A 22,173-nucleotide genomic window follows, 5' to 3' on the forward strand; every position below is an offset into this window, starting at 1 on the left:
AGTTAACGGCGTATGCTGACGACCTGCTCTTTTTCCTCTCCCGCCCCCATTCTTCCATCCAGGTGTTGCTGTGAGCATTTGAAATATATACGGTAGTGTTTCCAACAGTTTTTGTTAGGGTCGGAAACACTTAATGTTTCTTTGCCTTCTCCGGTACTAGCTCAGATCCAAGACTCTTATCGTTTCTGCTAGGCACCTCTATACGTAAGGGTGGCTACTTTTGCTCCTCATTGTCCCTGTATGTGTATTGTAAAGTAGCCACCGATCGAAGCTCACTCCTGGGATGAACTACAATCTCATGTATAGTTTACTAATTTGTATTGAGATTGTTGTCCACCACAGGAGTGAGTTTAGAGCCACCCTCCAGAAGGAAGGACAGTGTCAGCAACAATTCAGAGATGATTTGAGGATCTACAGCCGAGTGATACACAAATAAGATACATTTTTGTTAATAGTTAAGGTACTTGAATGCATTTTTAAGATTGAACTCCTGAGTTTAGTGTCACTTTAACATTACTTTAATATATATATACATATAGGATTCTGAGGTTTGTCTGGCATATGCCAATACAGGGTATACAGACAGTTCTAGCTTTCCACTGCCACCACAAACCATGGATGTAACTATGTGTCATGGGGCCCCAACACAAAACCATTAAGGAACCCCATTTCTTTTTATCTATCTTAAATGTAATCCCTCTAGAGACACAGAACCCTATTTTCTTTCATAGTAATCAGGTAAAGGTTTGCAAACAATACGTACATTTAATTGATCCAAATGTATTTATTCAGGGAGCAATACATTTAGCACTCTGGACCCCATAGCAATACCCCTTGAAGCCAATTGGATAGCTGCCGCCTTAACATTTACTCCGTTAACATTTAATCACCTCCTTGTTAATCTATAATAACAATAAATTGTTCTGAATGTTGTCTTCATAAAACATGCATGGAGAACATATCAAGGACGTACTCTGTAGTAAATGAAGTGGAATGTAAGAATGTTATAGAAAATATTTCTTTAATTTAAATATAATTACTCTTCATTTTCCTTTTTAAATTATTCTGATTAGGTCTCAGATCCAAAGGAAGCACGTGTATTTTGTCATCATGATATCTGTAATAGGGTCTCCTATGTAGCTATTGGATTGTATTCAGCAGACCTAGGAAAGTACAGATGGCACAGACTAAACTCCACTGTGAAACTTGAAACATTTATTAATTTGCAGCTGCTTACAGATTACAATCCCCACTATCCGAACAATGGATTTTGTATCATTCAATGTGCAACCAATGCTGGAATATATGTATCACAGCTTTTTATTTTACCACCTGCACTGTATGTCAGGAATAAACAATTGAGGACAACACACAGCAGAAAGCCATTATTAAACGTTAATATTTTATTACTGGATTCTCTCGCCAGACACCATTTCTATAGATCTTTGCCAAAAACTATACAAGTGTTTAGAAACCTGAATGAAAACCATTTTAAAGCCGGACATGTGTTTGATTTTGAACTCTTTCAAGGGATCAAGAGCCAGACATTGGAATCCTTACAAGTACTTTTTGAAGGCATCAAAAATTTCCATACCTTGTTCCATGCTTTTAGTACACCTCATAAAACTGTAGATTTAAATGAAACCCTTGGACGTTTTAAAGCCTATGGCTATGAGACACTGTATGTGGAAGACATGTGTTGGCTTTTTGAATGGGGCCTTGTTAAGGAACAGGGAGCCATGAATCTTACCGCACCATACCCAGAAAGAGTAAAGCTGTTTAATGAAGCTCTTCATAGGGCTGGAATTGACCGGGTGGATGTTACATATAGTAGCTGTTTAGTTCTTAAGGAGAACAAAGTAAAAAATAGCTTTCATGGTCCAAGCTCTGTCTGCTACAATGGCATTCATCAGCACACCTATCTTCTTCAGTACGTAGAGTATTTCATAAAGCGTTTTTCCAGTTTAAACAGGCCTACTTTTACCTTTCTGATGCTGGACACAGCCCATGAGGACACAGGCATCAGAATAAAGCAAATTGATGAAGACCTAGCTAAACATGTGTCTTTTCTTGCACGTCAGCCAAATACTGTATCCTTCATTCTTTCAGATCATGGTAATACATATGGCCGTTTTCTTTCCGCATCACCTGAATCATATGTAGAAATATTTCATCCTTCTTTGTTTATGATTGTACCTGACTTTGCCTCCAAAATCATTGGAGATGAGAAAATTAAGGCATTGCATATAAACCAGAGGAGATTAGTAAGCCTCATAGATGTACATTATACTTTGAAAGGACTCTTACCTAATATTAAAGAGCTTGATAGAAACGTTTCAAAGTACAGTGTGAACAATAATGGACTTTTAAGTCCTGTATCTCCATTTAGAAAATGCAGTGACATCCCAAGATTGCAACCAAACCTGTGTATCTGCCAGGGTTCCTACACAGCAGAAAAGAACTCCTCTTATTATTCTTTATTTGCAGAGTTTGCTTTAAATTGCATTAATAAACACATTTCTGAACAGCAGGGGAACAACAATGGATCTTGTCTTGCACTTGTTGCCACCAGATTTGATAATGTAAAAATCAGCATGGACGGTGGACTTGGTGGCACCACCATTGTATTGGACATTTATGTGAAATCATATAATGCCCAGTATGATGAGGACAGGTTTACAGTCAGTATGTTTTTTGATTCTACAACCCAGAGAGATGGAATACTTTTCCTAGGTTACCACAGATTGACACCTTTCAGTATATACCAGTCATGTGCAGACCATTCTGTTGACCTGGATATATGCATTTGTGAAAGATATCAAACGCATGGAAGGAAGACAAAACACTTAAATATTGTGCCCCAAACTGTTCTGTGGACTAAGACTTACAAGACAATAGTTGATAAACCATGTCTGTTCCTGAATACACGGAACTACACTGCAGGGGTGGCGCTGTCTATATCCAATGCTTGCTCAGACAGGAGGTATGCCATCTCATTTGACTTCTTTAGTAAAAACCTGTTTTACTCCAGCAGAATGCCTGTTAAAGAGACTGTTGGCCCAGTAATGGAAACATTGCTTGTGGTTGGTATTAGAAAAAAAGAGAACATGCCATGGAGATACAAGTATGCTATGAAATTCAAATTACTACCTGCTTAACAGTAAAGGTCATTCATTGACTGATTTGGCCAATTACAGCAGGATCAGTAAATCTGAAGTCGGTGGTTGAGTATAGCACCCAGATAATTAGCATTTTCAGAAGGTCAACAATGGGAGCCGCTGTATTGCCTTTGTTTTATTTAAACACATATGCTGACACGTTTTTTAATGTACATCAGTGTGCGTTTTAATGTGCTTTCCCTCATCCATTTGCCATATTCTGCAAAAAAAAAAAAAATGTGCCTGCTTATGTACCATATGGTTTGCGGTGTTAAAATGTACAATGTATGCATTTTTCTGTTGATTTCTATGGGCACCTAAACCTCACAATGACACAGTAAATACATGCAGACTGCATTTTTCCATAATGGACTGCAACATAGAAATATAAACAGGCCTTGTGTGAAAATGTATTCAATAAAAAACTATTGCAAAGAAATATAAACAGGCCTGATTAAATTGTGACAGTTCTTTGTTTTCTTCCATTTTCCTCTGGTCACTGACTGCCCTGTAAAACTAGGAACTTCTTATGCGTGAGCACAGACAATTTTCCCGATCCTTTTTCCCTGAATGAAGTGACAAGCATAAAAATTGGCATCCTACTTACCATGGAAGGTAAACTAAAGAAATAAAAACATAAAAATATTTTTGATCATGAAAACAAATGAAAAGAACCCCTTAACTGCAATGCTTTTGGCCTTTACATTTTTCCAGCAAAGTTTTCAATAATCTACAGTTGGATTTCTGGCAGTTTACTGTGCCACCCCTCAAGAAAATACAAATTCTTTAAGCAGAAGACTTACAAATCAGCTGGAGCCCCCCAGTGTCCTTGGTTGCTAGGACACAAGTGGTACCAAGCACCCAAGCAATCAAGCACTCAGCTGTCCACTGGCTTGTTTCAAATGGATAACAAGCCAGCTCATTCTGAGTGACATCATTGACCAAATATTATCTATACCATATTTTAGCCAGGTCGCACAAGGTCGTTGTGCTTTTGTGAGCGGGCCATTGGGGCCTGGTATGTAATGTCACTTTTGCTATAGTATATCCTACAAGTGTGCCCCTAATGTTCAAGTTTAGGGCATCTCCAAGCAAAAGGGGATTTTGTCTTGTTAATGTTGCCCTTTAAGATCTATTAAAGAACTGCCACAGTATTATTTGTAAAATTATTTTACATTAGTACAAATCCCCCAGGGCGTGCCCAGCTCCCCATTCCCTTTCTTTTACAATCCCTTGCCTGTTTGCCTTAAAATAGAATTGATTTTCAAGATTTGCTTCCCATTGACTTCTATGGGGTCCACATTAAAGTTTACAGATTAAAGTCTGCAGATTTTTGGACACATTTGCTGAACACACCTGCTAAATCGAACCTAATGTGTCCATCACTAGTTGTAACCATCAAACTAGCCTTTCCATGTGGCAGCTGTCGGAGCCGATAAAAATTAATATCTATGTAAAAGCTTTGATATAAAAGGTGTTCCTTGATATCGTGAACTGAATCAGCATGTGGCTGTGTGATACGCAAATGAGGAACATCAAAGGGTTCTTGGGGCAGGGCACTGATGAATGAAGATCTGCTGGACTGTCTTATCTCCTTATCTCGAGCCTGACCGATGCTGGTATTTACTGCCCACACCTGGGTCAGCAATGCAGCATACATGCTGGGATGGGGCAGGGGCATATGATGGAACCTTCTTACCATGTGAACAACTGCACAAACCTAGCTCACAAGCAGGAACAACTGTAACCTTGGTAACCTTGGACAAGACAAAGATTTTCTGGACTCTACAATCAAGAATGTGATTCGCTGAGACCTGCTAGAGAGGAGTGTTCTGAGCACAGAGAAAAACCCATGGCATGTGTGAATGAGAGAGAGAGAATGCTGATAGCTGAAGGACCCTGGCCTCAATTCCTATCCCTACTGACCCCCTCCAAAATCCCCTCTCCATTTCCCTCAATTGTAATTAGACTGTATGTATATCCCTATTTGTAAATAAACCCAACGCTTATTTAAGATTCAGTTGTCCATTAGTAATTGAAGGCACCCCAAAGCTGAGCACATTCTACAGCAGCCCTTGAATATTCTTTTCTGACTCTTGACAGGTGCAACAGTGCCTCTCATTACTACTTCCTCAGTCCATCACTATTCAAATCAACTATTCTAAAGTCAATTGTAAAGCTTCCCTGAGCTTAGAGTGCAACCAAAGCCAAAAGTAATTTCTCTTTGTTTTGGATGAAGCCGGGAAGGCTTAGAACCGCTTTTATTTTTCTCATGTTGTCACACCCCTTTCTTATGCTACATCCTGCTTAACAACAGAGGATGGGTTCATTTAGTGGTCATTTTAGTGCAGAAAAGTAAAATGAAAGCCGACACTTAGGGAGTTGACTTGTAAAACATTTTCGCAATAACGGTTTATAAATCATTCCCTTAAAGTGTGTGCATCACAATGTTTCCTTTAAATTTTGAATAGTCCAGGCAAGAATAAGAGCCCCTGTCCAGTTTTATTGCCGTTTGTGTCCCGGATATGGAGATTCACCCTCTTCATTTTTCCTAGTGAGGATAGTCACAGAAAGTGGAAATCCAAAATTCCTTAGCTGTCAACAGAGTAAGCAGTGAGAGCAAATCTTTCAATGGGGATACATGTTCCAGTGACAACTGTCTTGGAAGGGAATTCCCCCGACACTAACCCTGAAAGTGCAAGGCAATCTTCTCCGCCCGACACAAACAGCAAAACATAAACTGACAGGGGTTTTACTCTTCCCTACCCTAGTTTTGGGTATAGCCAAAAATATTTATTCAGCTTTGTTTAAAATATAACCCAATTGTTTAATCCTGGAACAGGATTAGAAAATCTGTCAGGTGTGAGGTTTCATTTCCTGTACTGGTGTCAATCTTACGACCAAGACAGGAAGTGAGATAAAACTTCACACGAGAGCACAAACAGCAATAAAAAGGTGATGAAGTTCTACCCTCCACACTGTAAAAAATTGGAGATTTATCATCACTCCTACCCAGCACAGGAAATGATGGGAAATCACCCCGATGGGGCTACAGAAAGCAGCAAACCTGACAGAATTCTAACCCTTCTATCCAAAACATTAAAAACAAATTGCAATAAGAGTATAACATATAGTCTCTCCACTGACTTTAATACAGCTTAACTCTGGGTCTGTATAGAAAAACATTTAATAGATTTATGTAATCACTAAAAAAAAAAAATTTGAAGGCATTTTACTTACACAGCATACATTGTTGAATCTGTCTTGATATTTGCTTTCTTAAATCTCCTAGAGAGCAGGACTGAGACAGGGAGGGACATCACTTTTAACCAGAGTCCCACCGGGCCATCATTCTAATAGTTTAAACATTGTTCACTCATATGTAATTCTAGTATATATTTAGTCGTTTGCCAAGTTCAGAGGTAAGATTTTTCCATCCCCATCACTCCCCAGCATACTTTATTGTATGGTATGGCCTTGTTTCAGTACGTTTTCATGCCTGGAATGTAAAGCAAAGAAGCACAGCAGTAGGCTGAGGGATACTTATCAACGTACTGTATATTACTTATATATACTACAACTTATATTAAGCAGTAGTACTAGTGGTACAAGCTTTGACACTCATTACAGACAAAAGGGTACAGGTGTTTTTCACAGTATACGGTGAAGATGGAATGTTCTTATACTACAGATGCCATCAACTGGTATGAAAAAAAAACAACACATAAAGACTCTGAAGTAATACACTTACAGTAAACAATCGATTGTGTATATTTTATTTACACAGTGGAGAATGAACATGTTAGGCACAGTGTAACATTTCCTTGTAAAAGAATATAAATAGTACATAAAACTCTATATAAGTAAACATTATGAAATGTATGTAATACTTACAATAAACTTACTACTTTTTGGTCTATAGAAATAATTATTTGTTTTTAAATACTGCTTTCAAATATTATCTAGAAAACTAACTTTTATTCAGAAAACACTTGAGAAAATTGTTAGCAAATGTACAGGCGTACCATGTTAACAAACATGTAATACGAATCATATTAAAATACTGCCTTTACAATCCCCTTTCCACCCCTGAAAATAAAAAAAACAAAATAGCAGTTTGTTCAACTGCACTTGGCATCCACTGGAGCTGAGACCCGACAAGCTCAACATAAGTAAGCTACTAAAATGCAGCTCTTGTTCTGGAATTATTAACTGGAATATAAAAAGCCCCTAGCTGGGGGTTATGTCTCTGGAGAGCTTTGTAAGACACTAGGAGACTGATCCCTTGTGCTGCTCTTCTTCTTGCAGTTGCTTTAGAATATATAAGATGACTTGATAGCAGAAAATATATTGCTCCTGCAACAAAAATAAAAATACATTTAGTTGAAAGGACACGGATTTTGATTCGGTTTGCAGTTTAAGTCCATGAATATGAGGTTAGCAAAAGTAGCCCTTAAAGGAGAACTATGGGGTCCAAGCTTTTCTTTACTTTTGGATTCCATTTGGATTCCATTTTGCAATTTACTCCTATAATCCAAAATGCACCCTAAACATACAATCGTTACTTTAAGATGGTGGGGGGGGGCTAAGCACCGCAGTGGGGAGAGATCCCAAAAATACTGTCGGATCCTCCCAACTGATAGTTCTCACTGCGACTGACAGCGTTCCTTGAGAACTGCTGCGCGTCCACGAATACATGGGCACGCGCAGCAGCTCTCTTCCTACCTCCGTCCCTGTTGTCTGTGCCAGCAAATGACAGCGCGTGCATGGAAGGCCGTTTCTCCACACTGCTTCCGCCCCTCCATCCTCTCTCCGTCTTGAAAATGTGCAGCAGTTGTATGGAATACTGTTTCCCATAAATCTTAGTTCCCCCTGACCGTTCAGCTATTACCATAACCCCGCCCCTTCCTTACAGCTGCTCAGTATTTACATAGCCCCTCTGCAAGCTCCGGTGTTCTCAAAGAGACGAATGTCTCCTCTCAAATTGTGTGCTCTGATCGTTCAGCTCCCCCCTACAGGAAATCTCTGACTTGTCTCCCCGTCACATGTCACCGCTCTCAGTGTTGTGTTGCTGCGATCTGATATTTCCTGTCACATCCCCATCCTCACCCCCATGGATGGGGATGAGGAGCGCGGATGGGGATGAGGAGTGCGGATGGTGATGAGGAGTGCAGATGGGGATGAGGAGTGAGGTTGGGGATGTGACCGGAAATATCAGATCGCAGCAACACAACACTGAGAGCGGTGACATGGGACGGGGAGACAAGTTAGAGATTTCCTGTACAGTAAGTGGGAAGCTGAACGATCAGAGCACACAATGTGAGAGGAGACATTAGTCTCTTTCTCATAGAACACCGGGGCTGAGAGGGGGCGGGGCTATGTAAATACTAAGCAGCTGTAAGGAAGGGGCGGGGTTATGGTAAAAGCTGAACGGTCAGGGGGAACTAAGATTTATGGGGAACAGGTTTCCATACAACTGCTGCAAGCATCTGATTACTGAGAGAGAGCAGAAGATCGGTGAAGAGAGAGGGAAATACTGGTAAGAGAGAGGGGAAAGAGAAGGGAGACTGAGTCAGCTTGCTGCTTCTCAGTTAAGACTCTGCCTCCTGCTCCCACATGTCAGCGTGCACACTCCAGCCCTACACAGTGTGCTTGACTAGAGAAAGCGCGGCCGCGGCAGATAGTTAGAAAAAAAAAAAAAGCTGAGGGCGGGGCTGCATTCCCTGTTAACACCCCTTAAGAGGAAAGGAGCATGGCTGCAGGTGGCTGTTTTCTGTGACTTGTGATTCATTTATCTGGGATGTGCTGCGACTTTGGAAAAGAAGAAGAATGCTATTAGAGCAGGGCTCAAAATTTCCACTCACCCCCTCGCAAATTGCGAGTGAAAATTGCGTGGGGGCGAGTGGAAATGAAGCTATCGAGTCTGGCACTGTCATGGACAGAAGCAGCTGCTCGTCCAGCCATAGATCGGATCCTGCAGCTCCTCCTCAGAGCTGACTAGAGGAAGCGTCATAGTTGCTTGCATTGCACATGCTCAGTGCAAGTTTTCTTTCCCAGAGAGTGTCAGTGTTCCCTGGGCAACCCGGCCAGCCGTGTTTTAGTACCTGTTGATAAGATTTACTTGATTCAAAATATATATACCGTGCTGCAACAAAAAATACAAAAAAGTGTCCACAACCTAGTTGACAAGCTCCACACCCCTGGTGAAGTTTTGGTGATGTAGCACATATAGTGGAGCTTGCCAGAGACACTCTGATTGGTGAGAGTGCTGGTTGGTTGGTTACATCGGGAGCTGTCTTCATTTCCGGTTGTGTGGATGGTGGATCACTGTCAGGATTGGGTCAGAAAATAGGATTTTATATGCAAGTAGTTTTTTGTTCTTAAAAATATGGTTTTAAAACAGGACTACACCATGGGGGGAATTTATCAAAACTGGAGCAGACAAAATCTGTAACAGTTGCCCATGGCAACCAATCAGCTTCAGTTTGTTCAGTTAAGATTTAAAATGAAAGAGAAGCTGATTGGTTGCCAGGCACAGATTTTGTCTGCTCAAGTTTTGATAAATTCCCCTCAGTGTCTTCATCTTCTTTAATGAGCGTGGTATTACCAGAGCAGCTGAAAGTTATCTTCTACTAGTAAAGTGGACCATTGTGTGTGGGAAGGGACAAGTGCTAATACTAAAATATTTTGGTTCTGGTCCTGAGCAGAACTAAGTGTGGGTTTGGGAGCACGGCTTTGTACTGAACGTTGGTTTATCGATCACCTGGATGTGTGGAGTGAAACACTTGAACACACCTATGATAGTTGGATACTTCACAGTCTTATTATACCTTTCTACACGGGACTCGCCATATATCTTGTTGATGGACACTTTTTTGTATCTGTTGTTGTAGTATGGTGTATATTTGGAATCACTGTATTCTATAGCGCTAGACTAATATATAATTTTTTCACATTTAAGTGTCAGCAGCTAGTTAAATATTCACAATTAGATTAGTGTGGAAACTACAACAATAAGATTTCCTTGCTTCCAACTGTCATTGTGAGTAGGGAAATGTCTCCAATGTTTATAACCATCAGCAAGTAAAATTCTCTCCTGATAGAAGAAAACAACGTAACTTTGGTCAGAGATCTACTGTAATCTGACTTTTTCTACATTTGTCAACTTGTAGAGAACAGCAGTAGCCATCTTAGAACTATGAGAAACACATTTTAATGATTTAAAAACAATTGTATATATTGCACCAATTTGTTATACTGCTACAGAACTAAGGTTGGGAAAGGGGGGGCTTGCTAGAGAGCCAGCACTGTTATAGCTTGCCATATGTTAATTGATAAATCTTCAATACACCACCATCCTGATTACTTTCCAGAACCCTTGAAAATTATTTCTAAAACGTCAACAATGAGACGCTCCCAAGACAGCAGCAAGTTGAATCATAGACTGGCTTCCTATAGCTCTCAGGAACTCTTGAGACAGATCCACCAAAAAAGTACTGTCCCACCTGGCCACTTACCATTACAAAGAAAATGATGGTGTCACCTACTACCGATGGATCCCGTATCAATGTATAAGAAACAAATAAATGGGGACCCCATCTGGGATACAACCATACACCTTGGTTATGGTCTTATGGGAGAAGACAGACAGATATTGCTGTAGAGAAATATCCACACTAGACCCTCTGAGTGACATAAGAGCTGTGTGATCCAACCCACTGATTCTCAAAAGAAACTGAAATAGTCATTGCTGTTGGAATTGGCCTTTAACCAAAATCTTTTTTCTTTAAATGCTAATTACTCAGCAACATAAATGTGAAAGGTAAAAGTGATTCATTGTTTGACTTTGTGCTACAATACAGTTTATCTTCACAGGTGACAAATTTCACATGCCTCCAGGACAAGGCCCACCAATCCAAACATGTACAGTACGTGCACAAGCATAACTGAAGTCAAATATATTAGACCATGCTTGTTAATTTAGTACTATTCTTTACCTCTGTCTGAATCATCCCATGTCTCTGAAGCCTCATTGTTCGAGCCAGGTCTGAAATGCTGAACTAAAATAGAGATAAAAAAAATGATTTCCAAAATAAGAAAACACTTTGCATTATGGAAAACAAAAGGGAAATTAATGTAATGGTAAATCTATACAAATTTTTTTGAGTCAACAAAAAAATGTACAGAACACATCCCTTGTTTTTATTTTTTCACTTCTAATGGAAAGTCTATTGACATGAAACAATCGCTCTCTTATGTCCAGCTGAGTGAGTGTGAACTGCTATGGTAAATTAAAGTGACACAAAACTCTGGAGATAAACCTTAAAAATACATTGAAGCCCCTTAACTATTAACAAAAATGTATCTTATGTATGTATCACTCGGCTGTAGATCCTCAAATCATCTCTGAATTCATACTGACACTGTCCGTCCTTCTGGAGGGTGGCTACTTTTGTTCCCCATGGTCCCAGTGTGTGCTGTAAAGTAGCCACCACTCCAAGCTCACTCCTGTGATGAACTACAATCTCAGGTTTATGGGAGTGTGCTTGGAGTGGCGGCTACTTTATGAAGTACTGGAAAGTGCCACAGGCAGAACTCAGTGAACATCTCTGTTTATGTGGGCATACTCCTGAGGAAGTCTTGGGGGCTTAGGATCACATCAAAGGCTAGGTCACAACCCTGGTCCTGTGAAGTGCTCTGTGTCTTAACAAACCCGAACATTAGGTGTTTGAGCCCAGTGCCCGAGGGTCACATTACAGGCAGGCACCACATCTTTATCATGGTAGGGTCTGGTTATGGTGCTGAGGCCCAGCCAACCCAGATAGCTGCAACATGAGCTCAGTTATGCAGCATAACGTATGATCTTGATTGGACAGAAAAAAAAACATTCTTCATAAAAATGAAAGGAGGTCTGCTTAGGTGTAATAAGCTAGGGGCTGTTTAAATGATCTTGTATACACTCTAAATTACAATACAATGTGTGGCTGGAGTGACCCCTTAACCACTTGCTGATCAGGTGTTCACACGCCCTTCCTGGCCAGGCCATTTTTCAGTATTCAGCGCTGCGGTACTTTGATTGACGTTTATTCCGTCATGCAACGCTGTACTGAAATTAATTTTATACCATTTTTTGGGGACAGATAGAGCTTTTTTGGGGGGCGCTCCGATCGGCACCCCATACAAGCGATCCGATGGCTATATAGCTGGCGGATCACTCGTATGTAAACAGGCATCGCTGCCTGTTTTTACATTGTGGTCATTTCCCACGCGAGTGGGCGGGGCTAACAGGCCATATATACACGGCCTGTTACATCCAGGAAGCTCCCGGGGAGGCGGTTGAAGACATGACACTTCCCTTGATTCCAAACAAGGTATTCATTTTGATGTCAATACTCCAGATGTTAGAGCCTCTTGTTTGTATCAATTAATATTCCAAAGTTCCATTCCACTTATATTACCTAGCATGTGATATAAAGGTTATTTTTACTCACCTCTAAATCCCTACTGATGAGACCCAGCATGACATCTATACATATGAGTGTGCCTGATCGGCCAATGCCTGCACTGCAGTGAGTGATGATGGGGCCGCTCCGGTAGATGTGTCTCATGTAGGAGATGAAAGCGAGAAGTTGGTTTGGGTTAGTAGGTGTGTCATGGTCAGGCCATGCAGTAAAGTTCAGGTGCGCTATGTGTCGTATCTCTCCAGTCTGTAGCGAGAAAATAATAAGATCCACCATGAATACAAAATGACAGGTTAATAAAGAATATTATTCAAAGAACTATTCATTCTTATCGAACGTCATAGTCTGAGCTTTAGTAGAAGCTTAAAGCCGAATTTCAGACTCACACAATCATCTCTTTATAGCAACTGTTTGTTTTCTTTCTTGAAAATGACATAAAATACCTTTTCTTTTTGCTCATGTTAATATGACTAGTACATATGAATATTTTGTGAACCTTCTGAGGGAGCAGGGGGAGCTTTAGGGTCATTTTACATGGTATTTAACCCTCTGTTGGAAAAAAGCTTTGAGAACAGTAGTTCAAGATGAAATTTTACACAAGACTGAATAAGTCAGAGAAATCGTTTCATTTGCAATGATAATCCCATGTTTCAATCTCAAGCTCCAATGATTTGCCAGTCTGTCTAAAAGGAGATGATCATTGCTGTGCTATTTCTTCACCAGTCATACTTTGGGAATCCTTTGTCATGAATTAAATGTTTATTTGTAAAAATAAATAAACATTAATTCAAAAATAAAAAGATTGTATACAAATATTAAAACAAAAATAAAACATCTGTTTACAAATAAAAATAGCTAAAATAAAAACAGACCTAAACTATTATGGTTTCCCTCCAAAACACTGCTATGGTGAAGATCTAATAGTCCAATCCAGGTTTTTGGCACTGTCAAAATGTGAAATACAGGTTGGGTGCTCACCCAAAATGCATGGGTATGCATGGGTAAGTACCCCAAGTTGAAATGCCCCTTCTTGGTAAATCCAGAAGAAGGAGGTAATAGACACCACCACTATGTCTGCTAAAATATATAAATGTAATAGCCTGAACTTCCATATCTTAGCAAGATAACTAACCTGAATATCCTGTAACCCCAGGATTCGCAGCACAAAACATTCCAGCGGTTGTGTACTCAATAAAGTCAGTTGGAGTCCATTATTGATACATAATGGCCTGTTGGGCTCATCGGGCCAATACCTTTGACATTTTATCTTCCCTCCTTCCACTTCCTGGGTCATCATGGCAATTACAGTGGAATTCTGTTCCCATACCATTTGCCAAAAATCTGGTACTGTACTAGGGAGAGGTCCTTGGCATGCAATGTAAGTGAATTCTTCACTGCCAACAGGCATCTTGATAAAACTTGCATTAATATAACCATCCTTTGGTCCAAGAGGCACTCTGGTGGTATCATCTAGAATAGCATACAGCAAAAGTATAAAGATATAGCTACTAAAAGAAGATTTTTGTACCCTCTATGGTATTAGTTTTTGATGTTCAGTAAGGGACACAAAATCAGTAGAAACTATGATAATTTGGTTATACTGCACCCTTCAGGTGGAATTGGACACTTGCAAAAAAAGAAAAAAAAAAAGAAATTGGCCACCAAAGCATAACCCCCCCTTCTACTACCATGATGCTTCCCGTGTCCCTTAATGAAGTTGAAGAAATGGATTTTACATTGAACATAAAACTCTGGTTTTCTTTATTGTTCATTATGGGACACAGGATCAGCAGAAGTCTGAGAGAGGGGGAGAGAGAGAGGGGGAGAGAGAGAGGGGCAGAGAGAGATCATTTTTTTTGACAGAGATAGGTATGAAACAACCAAAATAATTTTAACCAGTTGACATCCGCGGTGTTAAACCCCCTTCCCAATTAGTGAAAGAGGGATAGATTACATAGACTGAATAGACAGATAGATCAGTGATCAATTTAAAGTAACACTATACTCAGGGGTTAACTCTTAAAAATACATTCAAGTTCCCTAACTATTAATAAAAATGTAGCTTATTCGTGTATCACTCGGCTGTAGATCCTCAAATCATCTCTGAATTGGTGCCGACACTGTCCTTCCTTCTGGAGGGTGGCTACTTGTGTTCCCCATGGTCCTTATGTGTGTTGTAAAGTAGTCACCGCTCCAAGCTCGCTCCTGTAATGGACCTAAACCTCACATTTAGTTTACTAAACTGTATTGAAGTTATAGCCTATCATGGCAGCAAGCTTGGAGTGGTGGCTACTTTACAACACACACAGGGACCATGGGGAACACAAGTAGCCACCCTCCAGAAGGAAGGACAGCGTCAGCATGAATTCAGAGATGATTTGAGGATCTACAGCTGAGTGATACACAAATAAAATACATTTTTGTTACAGTTAAGGTACTTGAATGCATGTTTAAGGATTACTGTAACCCCTGAGTTAATTGTCACTTTAAAGGAATGATCAGCATATAGTCGAACAATCAAACACATTTATATGGTGAAACCATCCATCTGTCTTTCAGCAAGTTAAATCAGCTAGAGAACTAAAAGGCAAGACTTTGCGGCCATCCAATAGTGACTACGGCCTCTTTGCTGGTATATCTATTTATAGGCCCCTTTCCTGTCTGAATAAACTATATATACTATTATATTCATTCTAACACAACTGTTGTACTTTATTAGTAGTTAGATTAATATAATGAAAAAGTACATATGATGAAAACTGCTAAGGCTGAAAAGATTCAATGGGACCTACATGGTAGTATGTTCTTGTATCTGTTTTTCTTTTTGTTATCTTTACTTTGCCCAATAAGGCATTCGTCAAGTGGTTTTAAATCCTGAAGGCTCTGTAAAGATAGAATCCAATTATCCAGAATTGACAGTAAAAAATACATTTGCAACATTTAAACCAGACCAAGCACTATAGTTATATTTAGATATAACAAAATATGCTAGGAATGCAGGGTGACAAAGACAACAGTTTGCTAAGTTTGTTTGATTCGTATATTTAGTTTGTTTCGTTTCACATATAAAAGATACTTAATTTCACTTTAAATATGTAAAAAATACAAAAATATAAAAATTCAGAGCCTCCCATAATGACCCTCTTCTTAAAGTGAACATGTACTCAGACTATTTACATATTCTGAACAATTAGTAAAAACTAGAGGTGCACTGAAATGGAATTTTCTGACCTAAACTGAAAATAAAAAAATTGGTCAGGCTGAAACTTATTTTTTTCCCTAACCTTTTAAATGTTTATTTCTTTCTAAACTTTCTAAAATTATTTTTTTAAATATCTTATTTTTACAGTAGTCAAGCTGTCAAAGGAGACCAAGCTTTACTCCCGCACTGCCGGCTCAGCCTCCTGTGACAGCGAGTCAGGAAGGAGAGCGGGTACGAGCTGATTGCTTGTAACTAATTGAGGACATAGTATGTTTACTGTGTCCCCAACTATGAATGAACAGAAAGTGTTCTGCATCACTTCCTGTTCATGGAACAGGAAGTGATGCTTTTGTGGACATGGTAAACATACTCAACCTCCTGTGACAGCTCACATCTGTCTCCTCCCCCACACCGCTCTCCATCTTGATCTGTCACGGGAGGCCGAGCGGGGCAGTGCGGGAGGAAAGCTTGGCCTCCAGTGACACGCAGCCCCCAGCGCTCTCTTCCCCGCCTCGCTCGGCTTCCTGACAGTTTCTCTCCTCCCTGCTGCTCAGTGGGGTCAGTGGAGACACATAGCAGCGCCAAGCAAGGAGAGAAATCACGGATGCACCGGAATTTCGGCCAAAAGATGGTACTTTGGCATTTTGCCCAAAGTACCATTTTCGTCCGATATGTTTCGGTGCATCCTTAGTAAAAACACTTTACAACAAACCCTCATTCACCTCTGTAGCTATAGGTAGAAATCCCTCTTTGAAGTTCCCAACAGAGGCACAGAAATCTCAGCTGTTTCCCATGGAGAGAAGATCTTGGTAGCCTGTAAGCAAACACACAGCAGGTGTTTTCTATGCTGAAAAAAACCATCTGAAGCAGACTCATTCACAATGAGTCTCCAGTAAAAAACAGTGAGGGGGATTTATTTTAACTGGAGCAGACAAAATCTGGAGCAGCTGGGCAGGGCAACCAATCAGCTTCTCTCTTTCATTTTCAAATGTTAACTGAACAAACTATGAGAGAAGCTGATTGGTTGCCTGGGGCAACTGCTCGAGATTTTGTCTGCTCCAGTTTACAACAATTTCCCTCAGTGTTTTACCATACACCTAGTGTCTGCGGTCAATGCAAGGCACTGTTTACTTTTTTTTTTAGAACTTTATTGGCAGTGTATAAAGTGTGCACTCCATTTAAAGCCTCTGCACAGAAGCGCAGTATGCTGCATTGCGGTGCCCTCTTGTGACATCGGGTGCACTGAACAAAAATGCATCTGCATTTTTCTTCACCACACATCAGACCAGCGTTGTGTTAATAGGAAACTTAAAAACCAATGGATTTATATGTGTCCCTGCGGTGACCTGCTGCAGAAAAACACAGGTCACCGCTGTATCTTTCAACAGGCAGTTAAGAGTCCTTCTTATGAGATTTGAGAGTTAATTACTTCACAGTACAAGCGGCTGGAGAGGTAAGGCATGGCTCGTTTTAAAGCTCCTTTACTACTTGTTAAGTATATGTAAACACACTGGGGTCTATTTTAACAAAAACTGCATAGCTTATTCGTCAGCAAAAGTGCATGAACATTCGTTCTGTGTGAATCAACCAACTATTGAGAGAAGGCGCAAAAACAGGTGCGTAGTGTAATTTCTCTTTTGGTTGAATGTCCTACAATAGGTATATTCATAAAGAACAGAGTAAATTGGAAAACACTACATTATGGGCACTAGAAGGTGCTGTGGATCATATGAAAAAATCCATGTTAGTAATGCAGGGATGGACAAATGAATATGAAATACAGGAGCCAGTAGGACATTTTTAGGATCAAGCACCTTTAATAACGGAAAGAAAAAAAAAAAACAAGTTTTGCCAGCTATAAATTTTAAGAAGCATTGGCTAGCGGGCTCCTGGGATTTATCCAGACTTGTAGTAACGAGATGCAATTCAAGAGAAAGCTGGAGAGAATGAGCATAAAATGTAACCACTGCTATTGCCGTAGTATCAATGATGATATTTATATGGTCATTCTTCATTCATCTTTTGAAATGTAACACTATATAACCTTACTAACATTCATACGAAACATTTGATCAGAAGAAAAAAAAAAACATTGGTTCTTGACCCACAACTGGTAAACTCGTACAGAACTAATTTACATGCAGTTTTTCTGGATGAATGACAATTTTGTTTAAAGAAGAACTCCAGGATAAAAAAAACGTATTTGCAGTGGAGCTGACACCCCCTTGCAAGGGTTAAGTGGTTGGTTTGTCTAGAGCGCTAAAATAGAGCTGCATTACTCACCGGATCCTTGCTCCCATGGTGGTTGGCACTCACCATGCCGTTTCAGCATACCGCCTCCGCTCCAGCTATGGAACGTCTCTCAATGGACCTGCATAAGACGTGATGACGTCAGCAGTCCTAAGACCGCCGGAGCGCGGGGAAGAAGAGGCTGCAGGGACGAGTCTAGCAGCCTGGAGAGAGCCAGCAGGACCGAGGACTAGGCAAGTAAACCGGCTTCAATTGAGTCCCCTAGACAAGGCGAGAACTTAATCCTTGCAGTGTGGGGGTAGTTCCACTGCAAGGGTAAGTTTTTGAATTTTCTCAAAGTTCTTTAAATAGACCCCTTAAACTTCAGAGTTGCCTGAGCAAAGACCTATATGAGTATCCGTTTTCAGGCTCCTGTACCTGTAATCTCTATTCCAGTTTTGATACCCATCTACGACCTTTCCCGACTATCCTCGTTATGCACCTGCCCTGACCTTTTGTCTGTTTAACCATGACCTTAAATGGTCTTACCTCAAACTCCTTTGCAGGGGCACTTTGATCAAGCATGCTTCTTATCTGTCGTATAACCGTCTTTAATCTATTTCCTGAATATTGGCCTGATGGCTGAACTTGAACAAGGGGGAGATCGGAGAGCTTCTCATTTGTTATTTGGAAGGAATCTTGAGGGGAAATAATTAAAAAAAAAATTCTTAATGTTCATTTTTTTACATTTAAACAATGTAGATGCCACTTTTCACAAAGCATGCACTGTTTTTGCTAAGCCACAGAAGTATTGACACATCCGTAATGCACCCCAAAATGAAAAGGTCCTGGCTGACATTTATTCTATACCTTCCAGAAAACTCCAAATGCCAATTTCTCCATTTAGTTTTAGCATTTGTACTATAATCAATAATGCAAAAAAAGACAGACTTTATTAAAGGTATTGAAACAAAGATGAACAAACAAAGGTGTGATTTGATCTGACAGTATTGTCTGTATAATTCTATGTGTGAAGTTAAGGAGTGAAAAAAGGTCCAAAGAAAAAAAAACAAAAACCCAAAACAAAAGCACTGGCTTTTCTACATAGCTTTATATTGCATACAGGTGAAACTCGAATAATTAGAATATCGTGCAAAGTTCATTTATTTCACTAATGCAACTTAAAAGGTGAAACAAATATATGATATAGACTCATTACATGCAAAGCAAGATAATTCAAGCCGTGATTTGTCATAATTGTGATGATTATGGCTTACAGCTCATGAAAACCCCAAGAACCCCAAATCCACAACCTCAAAAAAGTAGATTATTACATGCAATCAATAAAACAAGGATTGTACATAGAACAATATCGGACCTCTGAAAAGTACAAGCATGCATATGTACTCAGTACTTGGTTTGGGCCCCTTTTGCAGCACTTACTGCAATTACTTTTGCACAATATTCTAATTATTCAAGTTTCACCTGTATGGTGAAGTGCAAGTTAACTCTGAACATGTTGCATTCTAAAGTAGTTCAATCAAAAATGCCTGGTTTCTGTGTGCCTTACTTTCCTCTATACCCTTCCAGGGGCTTCACGAGGCCGGCTGTCACCCGGAACGGAGACCGGTTGACACCCCGCAGCAACGTCATCGCGCATGCGCGGTTATCTAATTGATGCCTGCCAGCGGCCATCTTGGTGATAGACCCCGGCCGAGAGAGCAGGGGACGTTCACTTGGCCGCCGGGTCCCCTCCTCTCTCCTGACACTGTGGGGCTTTCGGTCCATGACCGAGTGCCCGACTTTTTAGAGGGGGTGACACCAAAATCAAGTCATTTTGGTGTCACCCTGGTGCGGGCCGCACCCCCCTTGCCACTGTACCGTTCTACCCATTTTCTCCCTGGAAAGCTGTGCAAACATGAAAAAAAAAAAGGGCAAATAACTGCATGCTTATAAATAGGCCTTACACTGTATGCCCAGTAAAAAAAAGATGTTTTTGTAGTGTAAGGAAGGTTAGAACCCCTGTCAAATGTCTGCTTTCTTGTTGCAGATTTTCTATGGCTTTCTATTCCCGTTGTCACGGAGACAGAATCTCTGGAAAAATTTCTCTAACGGAGCCCCAGATAGCAATAAATGTTTTTGACTTGACATACACACATATTTTAGGATATTATTTTATTGCCTTTTACCATACACACCTACAGGAAAAAACATTACCCTGTCCAAGATTAGTCATTTTGCATAAAACAGATAAAAAAAATTAATTACCAAACAGATCTTTAGATATTGACTGTACAGTTTTGTCATTGCCTGCAACTTCAGTTTCTTGTGGGCCAGTGGCAAGTCGCCTTTGCAGTCTAGAAGAAAAAGTAATCAGTACTCTGATGTTCTTAGCAAGAAAAGTCTTGGTTATGATAATCATGCAAGACAATTTTAATACAAGAGGTTGAAATGTTTTATTTCTATCCATCATTAAAAGGAAAAAAATATTTTTTAATGCGGCTACATACCTCTCATTCCTGTTGTTGCAGGGACCCACACCATTTAATTTACCTGGCTGTAAGCAAGAAAAGCACACTTGTTATTAATCTTTTATAGGAAAATTCAAAATGGAAATATGTTTAAATGTCACTAGTATCTAAAAACTAAAGAAATGTGTAGCCATCTTTTTTCCTATGAAAGGAATGCAGGCTACATTTACTGTGATACATTGGTTTACATCATATAACATGTCTTATGCCAATGTCAACCAAACTAACTCTGACCATCAATATTCATTTCCTAGTCACCTTTACGTAAAGAAGAACTACAATCTTTGCTCCAATTTTACTTTTTCTGTATATACGCTTTGTGCCAAAATAAACTAATGCCACGTCACCAACAGCAATTGTGTGACAGCTATTTTTGCTGCCAATATAATTGATCTCAAATACTACACTCCTTTTATCATGATTTGATTGCAAAGTGGTATTTATGTGATTATTATGTAAGTGTTAGTACACTACATTGGGGAATGCTTATAAAGAGTGACCATTCCAGATGTATTCCTTAACCATGCATGCATTTCAGTGCACATGAACCAGTAAGACAAAACTGAAGCCACAATGGGGGTAATTTATGAAAACTGGAGCAGCCAGAATCTGGTGCAGTTGTCCATAGTAACCAATCAGCTTCTCCTTTCAGTTAAGCTTTTCAAATAAAAGATAGAAGCGGTCTGGTAACTATGGACAACTGTTCCAGATTCTGTCTGCTCCAGTTTTTATAGATTTCCCTCACTGTATTTGCAATTCTTACCTCGGGAGAGTCATCAGGTAATGATGAACCATCACAGTCTGTGTCTTCGGCTTTCTCATCCATGTCTTCTTCATTCAGGTCCTCTGTATAACAAACATCAGTAAAATGTATAAGAATGCAACATGCACCTTTAAAAGCACATGGTCTTTGTAGATCGTGAAACTCGCCGTCAATGACCTTTTTGTTAGCCCCTGATAAATGCCCCATCATTTCTAACCCCGCCTGCTTTTTCTCTACATTCTAATTAAATTAAATCTTTAGAACAGAATTATATGCATTTTGACACATTTTTGTATGATCTCTTCTCTAGTACATCATTACTGTTACTATATAACATGTATTGGTTATTACTAATAAATCTGAATATGAATTTCTAACTTCTAAAAAGATGTATGAAACAGAAAAGGCACAGGGTCCAGAAAGATTCTGAAACAAGGCGGACTGAATGTCACATGGCCCGAACGAAAAAATGGAATTAGAAAAAATCTGCCTTGTTTATTACCAAAGAAGAATTTGCAGGAAATACAGGTTTTTAGAAACTTAAAACATTAAGTCAAACAATTACACTACTCTTAGGCTCTATTTGCACCTAGGTGACTGTGTTTTTGCGCTAAACCCGCATGCATTAAGATGCACATTTGTGCGAGCAGATTGTGGCCCATTGATGTAAATGGCCAAACGGGCGCAAAAAAAAAATAGCATCACGCGTTTCCAAGCGTTTCCTATTGAGTCTATGCGGACAAAACGTGCGGTAATCTGTCAATAAGCAACTCATGTACTTTTTCCAGCAACAGACGTTTTGCTTTTTGTGACAAAATGCTCAGGTGTG

At 39.8% G+C, this 22,173-nt stretch overlaps 1 protein-coding gene across 1 annotated transcript in view; it reads right to left on the reverse strand.

Moving 5' to 3' along the window:
* Positions 1-6,920: 6,920 nt before the first annotated feature.
* The window catches only part of PTPN13 (protein tyrosine phosphatase, non-receptor type 13), a 159,455-nt gene continuing 144,202 nt past the window's right edge, over positions 6,921-22,173 (reverse strand). The window contains exons 41-49 of the mRNA XM_018576193.1: positions 21,345-21,427; positions 20,561-20,607; positions 20,319-20,407; positions 18,600-18,748; positions 15,412-15,502; positions 13,752-14,089; positions 12,650-12,865; positions 11,156-11,218; positions 6,921-7,514 (exon numbers count right to left, since the gene is read on the reverse strand). Of these exons, the coding sequence (XP_018431695.1) occupies positions 7,428-7,514; positions 11,156-11,218; positions 12,650-12,865; positions 13,752-14,089; positions 15,412-15,502; positions 18,600-18,748; positions 20,319-20,407; positions 20,561-20,607; positions 21,345-21,427 (1,163 nt within the window). The 3' untranslated portion in view covers positions 6,921-7,427. The remainder of the gene's footprint in view (positions 7,515-11,155; positions 11,219-12,649; positions 12,866-13,751; positions 14,090-15,411; positions 15,503-18,599; positions 18,749-20,318; positions 20,408-20,560; positions 20,608-21,344; positions 21,428-22,173) is intronic.

The sequence above is a fragment of the Nanorana parkeri genome, unplaced genomic scaffold (genome assembly GCF_000935625.1).
Source record: "Nanorana parkeri isolate BGI_ZX_2015 unplaced genomic scaffold, ASM93562v1 scaffold59, whole genome shotgun sequence".
Lineage (NCBI taxonomy): Eukaryota > Metazoa > Chordata > Amphibia > Anura > Dicroglossidae > Nanorana > Nanorana parkeri.